Source organism: Pleurodeles waltl, chromosome 3_1 (genome assembly GCF_031143425.1).
Source record: "Pleurodeles waltl isolate 20211129_DDA chromosome 3_1, aPleWal1.hap1.20221129, whole genome shotgun sequence".
NCBI classification, from domain to species: Eukaryota; Metazoa; Chordata; class Amphibia; order Caudata; family Salamandridae; genus Pleurodeles; species Pleurodeles waltl.
In genome coordinates, this window is record NC_090440.1 from 1,584,399,626 (window position 1) to 1,584,416,432 (window position 16,807).

Genomic DNA, 16,807 nt, shown 5'->3' on the forward strand with positions numbered 1-16,807 from the left:
GGGCTGGGTGCCAGGTAACTATAAGCAGGGACCTTATACAAATAGTGAGGTAAAACAGCCAAATTAGTTTTTCCCTCATTGTAGTGAATGGCCTCCATAGGCTAGAATGGGGAGACTTTATATTAATTTTAAAAGTCCCCTTAAGTTACAGATACTAAGAGTTTGGTATCAAATTAATTGTTATAATAACTCCCACAACTTCCAGTTGTTGGATTTAATATAACTTGTTCAGGTAAAAAGTTTTAAACTTTACCTGAAAACTTGCCAACTTCCGCCCTGCAGTGTTTTTGCTGTTGTGCACTGATTGGCCAGCCTCTGGCAGCCTGGCCAGGCTGCCTTGATGAGGTGTGAAGGGGCCTGGCTTCACACAAAGAGATGTGCCTGTGAGAGGAGATCTCCCCTCAGCAGATGGTGAGGCAGGAAGGGGGAGGGCTGCCAAACTGGTCTTCAAAGGCAGAGAAGGACATTTGGAGCAACCCAGCAACATCCCCACATCCTGCAAACCCAGACAATTAGGTGCCCCCCTTGATTAGATTAGGAGAGGGCAGGAGAGGGGTGTGTTTAGGATTTTTAGCCACACCAGTGGGTGGGCTCAGCCAGATGTAACCTCCAAAAATCACTTTCAGCCATGTTGGATTTTGGAGCAATGTTTCTCCCTGGGATTGATTTTTGCCACACTTCCCAGGAAGTGGTCATCACAAGGGGGAAGGACCCTGACCCTGATTGGAGAACCAGGACCCCCCTGTTTTTCACCCAGGAGCAAGGATACAACTGGCAGACCTGCACCCACACCTCAGTTCCCTACCAGATCCCTACCAGGAAGAACTACAGAAGAAGAAGGACTGCCCTGCTGGACCCCTGGCCTACACCTGGATCCTGCACTCTGAAGGACTGCACCAGCTGCGCTCTTGGGCTTCACCACAAGAAGGACTTTGCCTGGCTTCAACTGGTTCAAGGAGGGACTCCCTGTTTGCTACAGGTGAAAAATTGCTAACCAGAGTCCCCTGCACCAACTCCTGAAGAAACCAACCAGCTGGCCACTGCCCAGTAGCCAAAAAGAAGTTTGCACCAGGTGCATCCTGGGAGTTGTAGTCCACACCCCCCAAGGAGCATCTCAGAGCTTCTGGAACCTTGGGGTGAACTGTGGACCCCAAAAGAACCTTAAAAGAACATCTGGAAGAAGATCCAGAAGTTTGGAGAAGTTTGGAGAACTTTTGGAAAAAAGCTCCATAGAAGGACCGACCCACCGAGGCAACTCAACCGTGACCCTGCCTGACTTGCAGGTTCGTCCCGGTGAAGAAAATCTCCAAACAAGTGACTAAGTCCGAACATAGGAAGTTGACCGGGACCTCCCAGCCAGTGTATCCAAGGAGGGCTCCAAGGTTGTCTTATCAAGATCCAGGTTTGCCTAGGTCGAAGGATTTTCACCTCGAAAAAATTACTATGTCCGAAGGTAAAAATCTCCACCGAGGGCTCCCGCGACGCATATCCGAGGAAGAGTTCCAGGAGGTCGGATTGGACTGGCAGGTTCGTCCCGCTGAAGAAAATCTTCAGAAAAACGACTAAGTCCAAAGGTAAACTTTTGACCAAGACCTCCCGCGGGCTGTAGCTGAGCCAGGCTCCATCGCGGTCATCCTTAAACTTTGACTTTGCCCCGGTAGAGGTGCGACCAGATGACCAGATTGGCGCTTTTTGTTTCTAGGTGCTAGAAAACAATAATTCTTTAAAAATTCATATCTCCGGTTCCCCTTATCCGATTTTATTAGTTATTGTGTCATTTTAAAGATAAAAATACAATCTATCTTTATAAATAGATTTTGGATTTTTAAACTGTTTCCTGTGTTTTATTTAATTACTGTTTTGTGATATTTGAATGCTTTACACTCTGTCTCCTAAGTTAAGCCCCTGTCGCTCGTTGCCAAGCTACCAAGGGTTGTGCTGGGTTTAATTTACTGAGACCTGGCTGGACCTAAGTGGAGGTTAGTGGCCTATTGCTAAGTGTAGGTACTTACCTGCCCTTACCAATAACCCATTTTCCAACACAAAGTATAGGCTGTTGCTGTGGACAAGCTTGGTGATTACGAACATGAGGATGGCTTACAGTTTATGATGATAAGGAAGGCATGGGAAGATGTGACGTAGTGTTTTCATTGGGTAGAAGGCATTTTTTGTGACATTGTTAGCATGACATATCAAGCATGAGTCTGAATCCATGCTTATTCCGAGGTTTCTAAGTTCTCTTGATGTTGTGTGAGGGGCTTTGAGTTCCTTATATGATAAGAAGGCTGGTAGTTTTGCTATTGACTGTATGTCATAATCTCTGTCTTTGCGGTGTTGAGCTTTCAATGACTGTTCGTCATCCATGTGTTTATGGCTCAAAAGCAGTCATCAAGTTTTGAATTGTAGAGGTGTGTTAGGTTATCTAGTTTTTAAATGATTTGTGTGTCATATGCATAGTTGTAACAGGTGAGGTTGGAAGATTTAGTTAAATATAGTACAGGGGTTAGAGTTAGGCATATGTTGAATGTTAGAGGGAACGCCACAGTGCTGTGTGTGAGAAGATGATGTGAAATGGGGTAGGTAGACTACACTTGGTCTGTCTGTGGCATAAGAAGAAATACATTCTGTAGCATTTTTTCAGATTCTGATATTGCAAAGTCTTTGCATTTGGTTGTGGTGGACAGTGTTAAATGCACCTGATAGCTCCGGAAGTAATAAGGCAGCTCTTCCTTTTTTTTCAACAGTGAATTTTAGATCATCCCATATGGATATAATAGCTGACTCTGTACCTCTTCCTGGTCTGAAACGGACTGGTGGGCTGACAGTAAGGTATAATGTTCAATAAAATTGGACAGTTGAGTAAACACTGCTCTGTCAAAACGCTTTCGTACTTATGGTTCATTTGATATGGGACTGTAAATTGCTAGATCAGATGGGACGAGGTTTTTCTTTTTGAGGAGAGGTCTGATGTAGGAGATTTTGAGCTCAGGTGGATATAAACTTTGTTCCATGGACTTGTTGAGTAGGAACTGGCAACCGCTCCTGCATAGGCTGAGCGAGGAATACCTTTAAAGATTGTTGGTGGTGCTGGGTCTGGTGGTGATCCTGATAGTCTGGCTGCAATGATAATATCAATTAAATCTTTGATGGTTAGATCACACATTGTTGTGGTGTTGTCTGTGTTCCGCAGGTAGTTTTCAATCTTTATAACATTTTAGATCACCTCATTAGAGATTTTGTCACAGAAGTCTTGTGATTGTTGTGTTTTGTGTTTAGGCAATCAGGATCGTGAATTCTCTTAGAATGTTAAGGTGTAATTTGGAAGAGCAATCTGTTTCAGTTATGCACATGGAGCATTGGTGTTTTTCGTGCTTTTAATGGCTCTTTTATAGGCTCTGCTATGATGCTGTAGCATGAGTTTGTCTGTTTCAGCTCCTGATTTTCTCCATTTGCGTTATAGTATGTTGAGCGGTGTTTTCATTTTTTGGAAGTTGCATTAACCCATGTTGTGTTCTTTTTTAGTTCAACTCTAGATGTGCAATTTGTTGCTATCTGTTTTCCCAGTGCAGCTGCGATCCACTTGTAGAAGGTGTGTATGTCTTCTGGCTGCATGTTTTTTTTTAAGGTTGAGAGTGTTGGATGTCTAGTTTTTTCCATTGCCCGTATGAGTGCTGGTTGTTGTTGGTCTTGGTTGTCTTCAAGGTATTCTTATTGATATGTTTGTGGATCTTGAAGGTAATGATGTGGTCACTCTCCGTTACGGGGGAGTAACTGTTGCCTGCCCTCAGGGTTCAGATATGACATCTAGAGCGTGTCCTGGGCAGTGAGCTTGGCCAGAAATGATTTGCTGTAGGTTGAAGCCTTAAAGGTTGGATGTGATAACTGTGGTTTTTGTTAGATTCTTCTTTTTGGGTGGTCCAGATGGGTCTTGGTTACTTTATCAAGTAGGCTATCTTTAAAGTTTGTATTTCTGTTAGATAGTCTCTATGTTAAGAGAAAGGAATAGTTAATAGTTGAAGTAGGGTGACATCCTGTCATCAGGGATTCACAGCCATCCATGGTGAGATTTTCAGTGTTTGTTATTTGTAGTGTTTTTATGGATGACAGCTAGGCCTCCTCCAATTTTAACAATACAATTTTTATTAATGATATGAAAATTAGGAGGCTTCACAGCATGTGGGTCCAGAATATTCGCTGAGCCATGTTTCTCTAATGAAGGTGAGGTCTGGTGTTGTTTCTGATATTAAATCAAACATGTTAAAGCAATCTTTGTTTATGGATAGTGTGTTAAAAAGTAGGCATTTTAGTTGTTGTGTTTCTTTCTTCTTCATGTTATGTAATAAGGATAGTAATTTAAATGTTTGTGTTAGGTCTAGCACTACACATGGCCAACCACTGGTTCTGCAACACACTCCAATAGAAAATAAGGTGTAGTACTGGGCTTACTACTAAAGTGTAAGTTACTGCAAAAGTGTAAATTACTACAAAAGTACAGCTTGTGAAAAGTAGTAAGCTTACTCAAAATTGTAACCTTTCTCAAAAGTGCAGTTTGTGAATCAGGCCCATACTTCTCATCCTGGTACCGACTTCTGATTGTGTACTGTTTCAAATTTTGCCCGGAACTTGTAATCAGAGTCTTAGACTTTTCAAACGAAATGAATTGCACCTAGAAGTAATATCATTACCGCATATTTAGGATGTTTCCCTGGAATCCCGATAAGGGCCTTGACACCAAACCAAAAGGCTGCATGTAAAGAGGCGATACATACAAAGGATTAGACCCGCAGGATGTAAACATCAAATATTCATGAGAACTGAGTGTACCTGCACAGGTCCAGAAAAAAACCTCTTCACAATTTTAAATTCAATCCCTTAAGGACAAGGAGAAAGAGAGAAGAAAAGATAGAGGGCAAGAGAGAGAGAACAAGAGGAAAGTAAAGAACCAGAGATATAATGCTGCATCTAAATATAGCAGCTGACAACGCTGGCAAGCATAATTCAGATCATAAAGCAGGGCTGTGGAATTGGCATGCTTACATGCTCAATCAAGGTCAGGCACCATTTCAAGTGAAGTCATCTGGGAAAACATCTTTAGAATAATTGAGCAGCATTAACTCTGATTTATCTAAATAGTTTTTATAGCCTGAAACAGCTTTAAAGTCAGATAATATTTCCTAATGTATTGGAATGGACTAGTATTTGCTGTGGACAGAAAGAAACAACTAGAGTTTTAGAGTGATGCTTTCTAGGGGAATGGAGCTTGATGTTTCACTTGAAAAGAAAGATTAGAGAAAGTCAATCAGGGCAAAGACAAATATGAAAAGAAAAAGAGAGTGTGACTTAGAAACTTGCACGGAAGTGTCTGCTTGTCTGGTCAAGGAGAGGACAAGGCTGTACGTAGAAGGATGAAGGTGATACACACAAAGCCGTGAAATTCATGAATCCAAATATAATCCTTCCTCTCTGCACATTTTTCGCATCGCTAATGTTGCAGTTATATGATTAATTATGTCATAGAAAATATCATTACTAGTGTAATATGTGGGGTGAGTAGAAGTGCATGGCAAGGGCACGAGTTAAAGTTACCTTAGGCCTTAGGGCACAAGTTATAGTTCCTTGAGATAAATATAACTATAATTGTTGAATTTCTATAGATATGTGAGTTTTAAATCTGAACCTAACTATAGCATCCTTGTAACCTTCGGCTTTTTAGTGAATTTCAAAGGGTTTCTTTTAATTCTATTTCCTAGGGTTTTTTAACATTAAGTAATATTTAATTACCTCATGTTAATCCAACCCTCGTCTCAGCAGGGGTTGGCCTTCAGACATGCGCGTGGAGCTTGACCGCAGGGCCTGGCCTGTGGCTGGGCCCTGCAGCCAACCCCCCATAGGCGCTTACACCATGCACAGCCTTTGGCTGTGCACAGCAGGGGTTGGCCGGAGGCATCCAACCGCGCGCTATGCACAAGCCTTTAGCCATGTGCGGTGGTGGGTCGACTGCAGGGCCCAGCCCACGACCAAGCACTGCAGCCAACCCTTGCAGACACCCATTCCCCACCCCTCTGTGTCCCACCTCCCCATATACTGGCAACCCAGGAGGGGGCATGCAGCCCCCTCCGTGGGCCAATAACGGCCCCGAGGACACCTTCCCCCTGGGCCAACAGAATTACTAAAAGGGGAGTCTAAGTACCCCACGGACTCTTCAGCTCCCCACCTCCTGCTGGAGCTGGCACTGCTCCTGCACACAGGGAGCAGCAAAAAATACTGTTCTCTGTGTGTGGGAGCAGCTTTTTCATCTGTTTTCCTGCCTGCTTGAAAGCAGCCAGGGAAGCAAATGAAAGGGCCACTCCCAGTGTGCAGGAGCAGGGGCCTGATTTAAAGGTTGGAGGTGATGGGTCTGCCATACTTTTTTTGACAGAAACCACATTCATCAGCTTAGCAATCCGCCTACTGGTTTTAGATGTTGGCAGTCCCATAAACGATAACCCACCGAGTCCCGCCAACTCCGCCATGCATTCTACCCACCGCCACTGCACCATACGAAAGAGTGGTTGGTGTCAGAACTCCATCTCCATTTACCACCATGCAGATTTGGATGTGCCGTACCACCAAGCAAAATGTGGAGGTCCGAACTCCATTTCTGACTTCACGGATAAGGGGAAAAGGGTGAAAACTCATCTTTTTTCCTAAGCCCACTTCAGTTTCCCGCTGCACGTGACTGGGTAACACCCTAAGTCGCGCCTGCCACTCGCCAGGGAGAAAACACAACTCCCCTGATGCTGGAAACAAAGATAGGGATCCCGGGTTGGCTGTGTAAGTTGGGGGGGTTACTGCACATGAGCTCCGGACCGCTGCAGACATATACATGTCAGAGTAATGTTTTTAGATTATTGTGACGTGCATATGTCGGGGACACAAGTGGGTCAGACACAGATGGGGCCACATTGGTCACAACACATATCGCACATGTATACAAATGTCATTTTGGTGTCAGTATTAATTTGGCAAATGAATGCTGGCATTACAATAATGGTACAATCACACCTGTTAGCTGTGTCCATGTGTGCACATTGCAAGGGAACCTGTCCCTGTTATGTTGTGCTTCGAGTTGGGTGTGTAAGTCAGTACGTGTATGTATGTGTGTGATGCGATTGGCTGGTCGAGCTGGAGGGAGCTAGACTGGGTGCTGTGGTTGGGTCAGTATGTGTGCCTCTTGCATATGGCATTGCTGTTGTTGTGCATGTTGTGTTGTGTGTTATGTTGCTCTGTGCAACATTCAGGTGAGTGTTGTGTGACGTCATTGTTGTGATGTGTGTAGTTGTGATATTACGTGAATGTGTAGTTGTGTTGGTTGTGGTTGTGTGGTGTGTGGGTGCAGCATCACTAGTGTGTGGTGTCTTATGGATGTATGACAATGTGTGTTTGGGGCATGTATATGTTGTGTTGTGATGGCATGGCAATGGAGAATAGTGTGTATTTGGTGTACAGTGTCATGTGCGATGCAGGGGGACACATTTGGCAAAAGTACAGTGTGTGTGTGTGTGTGTGTGTGTGTGAGACTTACCTGTATCCCACAGCCACTGCCATTGTCCCATGCCCATTGGGTCCCGCAACGTCCTCCCTCCATCAGCAAACTGTCTCCAGTACACCACCTGCAGGACTGTAACATCTAAATAGGTCAGGCTGAACACAGTCAACTTGAAGGTCTTCTTGGGTCTGCTGCTGCAATGGTTTGGCAGTAACACAGCCAAGATCTAAATCAGGCCCTTACTGTTTCCTCTTGCTTTGCGGGAGCTGTCAAAAGCAAATATCTGTGTCCCAGGGGTGGGGACCTCAGGACATTCGTATCCGGACCAAGGGTCTTTAATGGCTTTAGGAGGAGGCCACATGACTCCCCTCCTTTGTTTTTATGAACAGGCTGGACCTGGGCAGATGGTGGTACCAGGGGCATAAAACAGCCCTGTAGGGGAGCGGTGAAACCTTGCCATGGCCCTGGGAAGGTGCTGTTCCCCAAGGCTGAAAATGGCCCTGGAGGGGGGCCACACGGTCCCCCCCCTCGTAAAAATCTGCCTGGCACCAGGAAGGTGGTGGTCTCTGGGGCTAAAAAGGGCCCAGAAGGGGTGGTCTGTGCGTCCCACCTCGCCTTGTAAACATAGAAATTGCCCCAGGGAGGTGGCAGTCCCGGAGGCCTTAAATGGCCTGGGGAGAGGGCCGTGTGCATCCCTCCTTAATATAAATATTTCATTTGCCCCCAGGAACTTACGCACCCAGGGGTTGAAGTTAAACAAGTGCTGGAGACCGCACTTTTTTTTACATTTTCTGATATTTACGGATCCTTCGCAATTTTCTCTGCAAAATAAAAAAAAAATGATTTGTGTTTCCAGTGTGGCCCCTGTGGGACCCCGCCCCCAGGCCTAGGGGTTCAGGGTATTCCTACCATGCCTCCTTCTGTCACGGATTCAGGTGGGTCTGATCAGGACTCTGGTTGGGACACCCCTTGAGGCCACCGAATATCCTAAAGAGGTAGTGTACTGGGGCAGAAGAGCAGCTAAAGGCATACACGGAAAGGACAGCTATGGACAGACACAGGAAACAGGAAAGTAAAAGCAGAGCAACCCTTGTGTGAACAAATAGGAAACGGATTACTAGTGGACAAACACGCTGGGGTTGTACACAGAGTAAGGCGCAGAACCTCCCACAGTGACAGGGAATCTCAATGCCTCTGTGCAGTTTGCTCTTACAGATAGTCACCCTGCCAGCCCCATAGAAAGGAGGCAGCAGAAGTGATTCTGTCTCTGGACCCTAGAGCACAAACAAGGATAGTACTTACATACACAGGACACGCTCTTGTGGGTCCAGCTGGAAACACAGTGGCGATTCATGAGAAAACAGCAATAGCACACTGTCACTGTTAGGCACGAAAGACAACGTATAACACTAGACAAGGATGGAGGCTGGAATTGCCTCCTGGAAACCAGGAGCCAACCCCAGTACAAAGGAGGACACTTATACACTGGTGAAGACTGATAGAACACTTACCAGACACAAAGAATCAAGAAGAAACAGAAACAGAAGGGAACAAACAAAGAGGCAGAGGCAAGAACTGGGAACAGGCTCAGGCTGAGGTAAAGGCAGGACTAGGACTTGAAAACAGGGTGCAAACTTCTGGCTGGAACAAACAGAGATAGGACTGGGAAACTGAGAGCAGGCTCTGGCTGGAACAGGCAAGGACAGGACTGGAATACAAGGAGTAGGAATGAGTAGTAAACAGGACTGCGAAACAGAGAGCAGGTTCAGGCCTGAAACAAGGCAGGAGCAGGGCAGAGAAACAGGGAGCAGAGTCTGGAAGAAACAAACAGGTACAAGGCTAAGAGATAGGGGGCAGACTCTGGCTGGAACAATCAGGAGCAGGACAGAGAAACAGGAAACAGGATCAAGCTGGAACAGCACAGGAACAAAACTGGAACACCATCCGACAAGGGGTCTGTAACACAAAGGAATCGAACTCCAATGCATGACGGGGATCTTGAGGAACTGGCTGCTTATAAGCAGTTCCAAGTTGGGCTGCACAGGAGAGGTCTCAGGTGTGTGTAGTTTCAGACACTTGCAAGTCCTGGAGGAGAGGATCCAGTAAAAAGGAGCAACTGGACTTCTCCCATAGAAAACAATGGGAAGCAGAATCCGGGCTTTCCTGACTACCAGGCTGTGCATTATGGGATTTGCAGTCTCAGGAAGCAAATGTAGTACTACACAAGTGTACCATGGAGAAAAGAGAAACAAACAGGAGTCAGCAAGGGACTCTAGATAAGGGTTCGAGGTGATTTCCAGGCTACAGAGAGTCCCCTTACAGCGCCCCCTAGAAATGGGACGACAGAGTCGTAACACCTTCTCTTCGTTCTTTGACTTTTATCATGGGACTAGGCTGAGTCCTGGTTGAAGTGTTGGGAGCCAATCAAATCTCAGCATGCGATCTGTCGGGTCCGCAGTGGATCTGCGTCCCTAGTTATACAAATTTATTTTTGCTTTAATATCTCAAAAACTACTGAATGGATTTACAGCAAATCACAAAAAGAGATCTTTCTGAACACAGTTTTCTAATCAATAATTTTATTACAAATGTTGCAGTGAAATATCAATGATGCCATAGAAGATATCATCAATGATGTAATATGTGGGTAATTTGCTGTGCATTGCAAAGGCGTGAGTTATAGCTACCTTAGGATATGAGTTATGGGGCCGGATGTATCAAGCCTTTTTGCATTCGCAAACGCTGCAAATGCCCGTTTGCGAATGCAAAAGTGCCTTTCAGTATGTATGAAAGTCATTGGCAAAGCAATTTTAAGGAATCGCTAAAATAGCGATTCCTTAAAATTGCGAGCCCGTTTAGAGAATCGCAAATTGCGATTCTCCTTATAAGAAATCGCAAATAAGGAACCCTTATTTGCGATTTCTTAAGCACATGTATCAAGCTTTTCCTTAATGCAAATTGGGCATTAAGGAATTGCAATTACCACCAATTAAAACTTGATGGTAACCATGTGCAAATTTAAAAAATGCATTAAAAATGCATTTTTAAAAATGGCATGTAACGCACATATGCCCCTTTGGCATGTGTGCGCCTTACATGTCCTGAAACATTTTTTTGGGGTGCAGCAGAGGGGGCCTTAGGCCCCCAGCACCCTGGGGTTTTGCATTTCCTAAATTGTGAATTCCAGTTAGGAATTAGCAATTTGGGAAATGTAAAAAATTCGCAAATATGGGCCATAGGTGCGAATAGGGTCTGTATCGCAATTTGCGATTCGGTAATAGCATTTGCGATTTTTAAGAAATTGATATTACCAAAGCGCAAATATGATACATACCATTTTGCGACTCTGAAATAGCGATTTCTTAAAAATCGCTATTACTGAATCGCTAAAGGGTTAGATGATACATCTGGCCCATGGTGCCTTGAAATAACTCTTACAGCTGAATTTCTATAGTTTTCCTCATGTAAATTCAAAATCTAACTATAGCGTCCCTGTAGCATTTGTTTTTTTCAGTGAATTTCTGAGGGTTTTTAAATGCTAATTCCTAACTGTAACCTCCATGTAGCCTTTAGTTTTTTCTGTGAATTTCTGTTTTTTTAGTGCAGCAAGAAGTGGCTGCAGATGATAAAAATCATCTATATGCTTTTGTGAAACCTCTCTTGAATTCATTTCCTGCTTTACAGTCGTGTCTTGTATAGTTATGAATTGCTTCTCAGCCCATTACCATGTTTGTTAGATTGTATGTTAACCTTTTGATGTGGCTATGGTGACAAAACATCTGTATTATTGTCCTTTGCTTGAAATATAGGAAACCAAGTGGAAATTCTTCTTCAAGTTTAGGAGAGATGGTATCTGGTACGTTTCGAGCAACTCCCCCATCTGCTGGTGAGTCCTGTTCCTGTTTTTTATTGTTGTCTTCTAATGGCTTAATATCACAGACAGAGCAGAGCAATAGTTTAGGAATCGCATTATTAGGACCGAATGGAGGGGGACGTTGAGCCATGTTTGTCACTGTTTGCCTAACATACATTTTTGTGGCTCTAGCATTCATTCTAGCTCTAGGCTTGTGATGATGACTTAGTTACTGATAGTCTAAGGGGTGTATTTACAAGCGCCTTGCAGGGCCCTAGCATCTTTTTTTACGCTAAGTAGGCTTTAAGAAGGTCCCCACCGTGAGCCATATTTACAAATTGGAGAAATGCATGTATTGCACCACTTTGTAAACCATTGCGCCACATTATACCTGTGCTAGGTATAATATATGCAAGGGGGAGCGTTCCCATGTAGGGAGGCCCAAAATAAAATGGCGCAGTGAAATGTACAAGATTTCACTACACCATTTTTTATGCCATTTTTAACGCCTGCTCAGGGCATAATAACCTCTGCTTTGCTGGACTAATGTCATAATTTATGGCTCTAATACAGCTTAGCATCACTATAGCATCATAAAGTATGACACTATTGGGCTAACTTTTGCCTTGGTGCGCTGTATTGTAAATACATTGCTACCATGGTGACGGCAGGGGGCTCAGGGCGACACAAGAAAAGCGGCACATCAGAGTAGATGCACCACTTTCTTGCAAAAATGCCCCTAGATTTTGTTGTGATGCTGTGCTCAGGTAGTTTTCCTGGTAAAGTTTTGCAAAGTTGGCAAACTTTAAACCTCTGTATACCTTCCCTAAACCATAAAACGTCAAATCCAGGAGAAGGTTCAGAGGAAAAAAAAATCCTTTTCCCAGAGATCTTGCACACGAAAGGTAAGCTGTACTGTTTTTTCTCTCTCTTTCTTAAACCCTACCTTTGTGGGTTTTTTCACCTACTGTGTTTTTTATACTTTAAAAAATTGTGACGTTGGGGGTTTAAAAAATAAAATTGACAATTATGGCAACAGCCAGTTTTGCAAACACACGTGCTTTAAACCCCACACTAAAATTACTAATATTCAGATGATTTAAATCTGCTATGCACTACAAACCAAATGGGCTATCTGCAAAGGTCTTTTCTGTTTTATTCTAGCAACCTACAGTCAAAGAGATAAAATCCCTTCATAATAAAAGTGGGACAGTAACAACATATTAAAATGTACTTATTTTCCCTCCCACTTCTTTTACTGCTGGGAAACCTTTTTTAAATACACAAAAAAAAACACTATCCATTCAATCCCTGAATCTAGGTTTTTGAAAGCGCAAGGCAAAGCAAAAACTATTTGGTGGGCTCAGCGTTTTGTTATGCTGGGCTATGTTGACAGTGCTGTCCAGTGCTGTAAAAGGCAGCTCTCTTGAAATGTACATGTGAATTCAATCTTCACCCATTTAAGAGCCGCCCTTTCATTTGTCATTCACTTGTTTAGAAGCTACAAGGATGTTTGGTTCAGAATAGAAGTAATTTGTATAGCTGTTAGATTCGTATATTTCAGAGCCAATGCTTGTTGGCTCTACTATACCATCATTTGCCAGAAAGAATGATGTCTTCAATTAGATGATCATTTTCAGGATGATAACATTGTGTACACTTTTTTTACGCCCAACTTCTCAAACCTTCCTTAAGGTACAAGAATTCACCGACCCATAGGCGGGGCCAAGGTGGCAACAAAAATGGACACTCATTGAAAAATCTCCGCAATACGGCCCCTACAAAATCCTGCATCATCCTCATTAACCCCATGGGAATAACACCTTAACAGCCAACAACACATCCTAAAGGCCCACAATTTCAGAGATAGTGCGGCCAAGACCAGAAACTCAGGAGCAGCCATGAACACAGCGGAGCAGGCCTGGTGTGCCCTAGTTGGGAGACAGATGCCGCCATGGCCTAGAGACCTGCCAGCCCGATTTCCCAGTCTGGAAGAAGGCGACCACATCTCCAGGCAGAAGATCCCACCTCCAAGCAACAAGTTGGGGGAATAAACATGCAGCAGCAGATCCCCATCAAAACCAGCAGGCAAGAGCCTAGGTTTGCCAGTGACATCACCCCGGGGAGAAGGAGGCCGTGCCCGCGATGGAGCCACAGAGGTTGGAGCAGAGTCTGCCTGCTATCTGTTATCCTCCCGACTCCTTGGGATTGGAGACCGAGGGCTCTGGTTGAGTCCCTCACTTCTGCAGGCACACGGAGTAGAGATGGACGAGACGCTATGACGAGAGGGGCCTGCTTGAGCTGCGCCTCCCCCCAGAGGCCTACACATGGGAGCAAGCACCATAAGAAAGGCCCGGCAGGTGCTGACCCTTCTACCCCCTTCAGTAAGGAGCAGAAGGAAGAAGTGGACAGGAAAATGGGCCCGGGCCACATTAGCAGACAGACTAACACGTGAAGGGATATTGTCTCTGACAACCGAGGCCACCTCCACAAAGAGGTGGCAATGAACTCCAACATTGGTGATCTGGATGGGGGCAAGCGGAGTGACTCCATGGCACTGGTGAGGCGGCATGGCGATCCTGTGAACACAGTTGGTGGGAAATAAGAGTCACTGGCAATATCGCGCCGGGAGAAGAGTGCCCTGATACCTGGAATGCCCGGGGCCCCTCCCTTCAGCACAGATGGGAAGAAAGAGGAGAGGAAGGTGACGAAGGCGATATCCTCGGATAAACTGGGCAATTGAGATACTGACCACCCGCCTGAGGCACTGGGATATATATAGGAGATCCCTTGTGGGGCCCGGGGGTTCCTTACCCCTCTTGCTAGGGGTCATTGTAAGGCACAAGTCAGAGAATGTAACAGACCTAGGGCTGTGGCATAAGGAGAAACCCAACCTCAGAAACACCTGACCTATCTTGCATAAGACACCACAGCAATCAATCGATGCCCTCAGAAGAGGAGCTTGGGAGGACACAATCTAAGCACTGGGCCCTACGCTTATTGCCTTGACAAGATGGGGACGAGATCCAGGCGCGCCACCATCCAGACCTTACTTACATGATGGCAAACGAAAGACACTGAATCAGCAAAGGTGCTCACAAGGACTTGGTGAAATAGCACACATTCAGTGGTGCTAGTTGCCTAAAATGGAGGCTGGGCCACCCACATTTGACAAATACAGGCCCAACATAATAACCGCAGGCGATAACTTGGCTCACCTGTTGAGGAGGGTGAAAACCCAGAGAGTGGCTGGGTGCTGGGGCCCGGTTCAACACTGTGACGCACAGGTGGTACTACTCCTTGATCACATCATACTGCAGTAGTGAAGAAGCAAATTGTAGCGGGAAACATGATGTGCGAGAAGGAAGCCAGGACTTCCCACCAAGGGAAACTAGACTAGTACACAAAAGTGCTAAATTCCCCTACAAAAGAGGCCACAGAACCCACCGCACCAGCAGTCCTAGACAGTGCATTTTTCCAGTAAGCCATTCAGTCATCCTGTGAAATCCTGGAGGAAAAGGTGGGTGAGGTCATATCCAAGGTCTTCCTCCTTCAACAAGATCTCAGAAACTTGGCGGAAAGAGTATCCTCTCCTGAAACTAGGATATCTGAACTTTAAGACACGGTGCAGACTCTACGTAAAAAGGTAACCAAAACTTGCACCATTAATAAAGATGTGATGTGGAGACTGGATGATTACAAAAACTAAGCCCAGAGGAATAACCTCAGAGTTGTTGGATTTCCGGATGGAGTGGAGGGCCAGAACATGCAATCATTCCCGGAAGGATGGCTGCGGCAAATTCTTCTCCAAGAGAAATTCCTCTCCTGCTTCGTAATCATGCAGCCATACTGAGCAGTGTGAAATAAACCCAGAGCTCCCCTAAGACCAGTAATAGTGTACTTCCTGAACTTCCAATAACAACAATGATACTCACAGCAAAGGACAAGCAATGACTCAAGAGGAGAGGCCAGTCCACACAGAGGAGCAGGGAGATGACATCAGGGTGGTAGGTGAAATTAACAAGGCAAATCACCTTATCCTCGGGTTCCGAGGGAGTTCGAAAAATGGCCATAAAAACGTACAAGATGATGAACGACAAAGAGACTCCAAAACATAGGCCATCTGGGGAGAACCAAGAGATGGACTCAAACTCTCCTCACCCTTTAGTGAAAGCCATAGCCCAACTGGAAAGAGAACCAGTTGGTCCTGAAACTCTCCCTCTAGGAGACCAGACTTCTGACCTGGCAGAGACGATACACCCCATTGGAACAACAACAGCTTAAGGGTACAACATTGAGTGACCCCATGCCCAGTGGAGATAGACTCACTGAGTTAGAGCAAACTACCTTAACGGGAAAATCAGGGCTGCCGGCTACCAGACAGTATGCTTTAATTGGATACTATTGAGTTAAAAGGTAATAATATTTTGTATGTGGGGGCTACTGACCTCTCTGATTCTTCTGTTGAGTAGTTACTGTTATGTTTTGGAAGGAAATCACTCACAGAGGACCACAGGTGGTAGAGAGGGAGAAGTTCAGGAAACTGGTTCTTACAAAAGTTGGGGAAATGATTGGACAAGAACACATGGAATGGATTTGGATCCACACAGGGTATAGTCATCAAGAACCATACATCAACAATCAGACAAAGATGCAAGTGGAAGATGCGGGGAGTTGAACCACCTGATAATTGTTATTGTTCCATCATGACAATGTAAACGGACTGGGCTATAAAGCCAAACAGGGACTGGTAGCCACATATATAAAAAGACACAAACTAGATTTGGTCTTGCTCCAGGAGATGCCTTTGAAGGGCTCCCAATACAGATTCTTAGGTAGAGGGGCCTCCATACTATTGGCACATGCTGGGTACACAAAAGGATCCCAAGGAGTTGCCAGTTTGATCAGGAAAACCCCCCGTTCAAGATCGAAAAGTCATGGGTAGACCCAAACGGCACTTATGTGGCCATCCAAGAGATGTGGGGAAGGAAAGATGTTACATTAGCAAGTATATATGCTCCCCAGACTCTGCAAATACGAACTCTAAATAGAGTAGCCAAGATATTGTTAGACTCCACCTCCTGCCTCCATCTAATATGGGGTGATTTTAATGATATACTGAACCCAGAACTGGACCATTCCGGCCTCTTCCAGACACCTTTGAGAGAGACCACACTGGCAGGTTTTGTGAACATGATGGGCTTAACAGACTAATGGTCCCAACATCATCCTGTAAGCTGCTTACTTCTTGGGCTCACACAGGGTGTTCTCAAGACTGGACTACATCTTCTCCTTAGTGGGGCAAGTGGGAGGGATAGACAAAGCAGACAAGTTGGCCAGGAACCCATATGACCATTCACCCCTCTGGCTTACAGTGGGGACTACACCTGCGGGAAGGTCTCAGGTTGAAGATTCAATACTTGGGA

The 16,807-nt window shown here is 45.0% G+C and overlaps 1 protein-coding gene across 1 annotated transcript in view; it reads left to right on the forward strand.

Annotated features, from left to right (window-relative positions):
* CACNB4 (calcium voltage-gated channel auxiliary subunit beta 4) overlaps positions 1-16,807 on the forward strand; it is a 613,027-nt gene that overhangs the window by 363,686 nt on the left and 232,534 nt on the right. Inside the window, exon 5 of the mRNA XM_069225181.1 lies at positions 11,338-11,414. Within this exon, the coding sequence (XP_069081282.1) occupies positions 11,338-11,414 (77 nt within the window). The remainder of the gene's footprint in view (positions 1-11,337; positions 11,415-16,807) is intronic.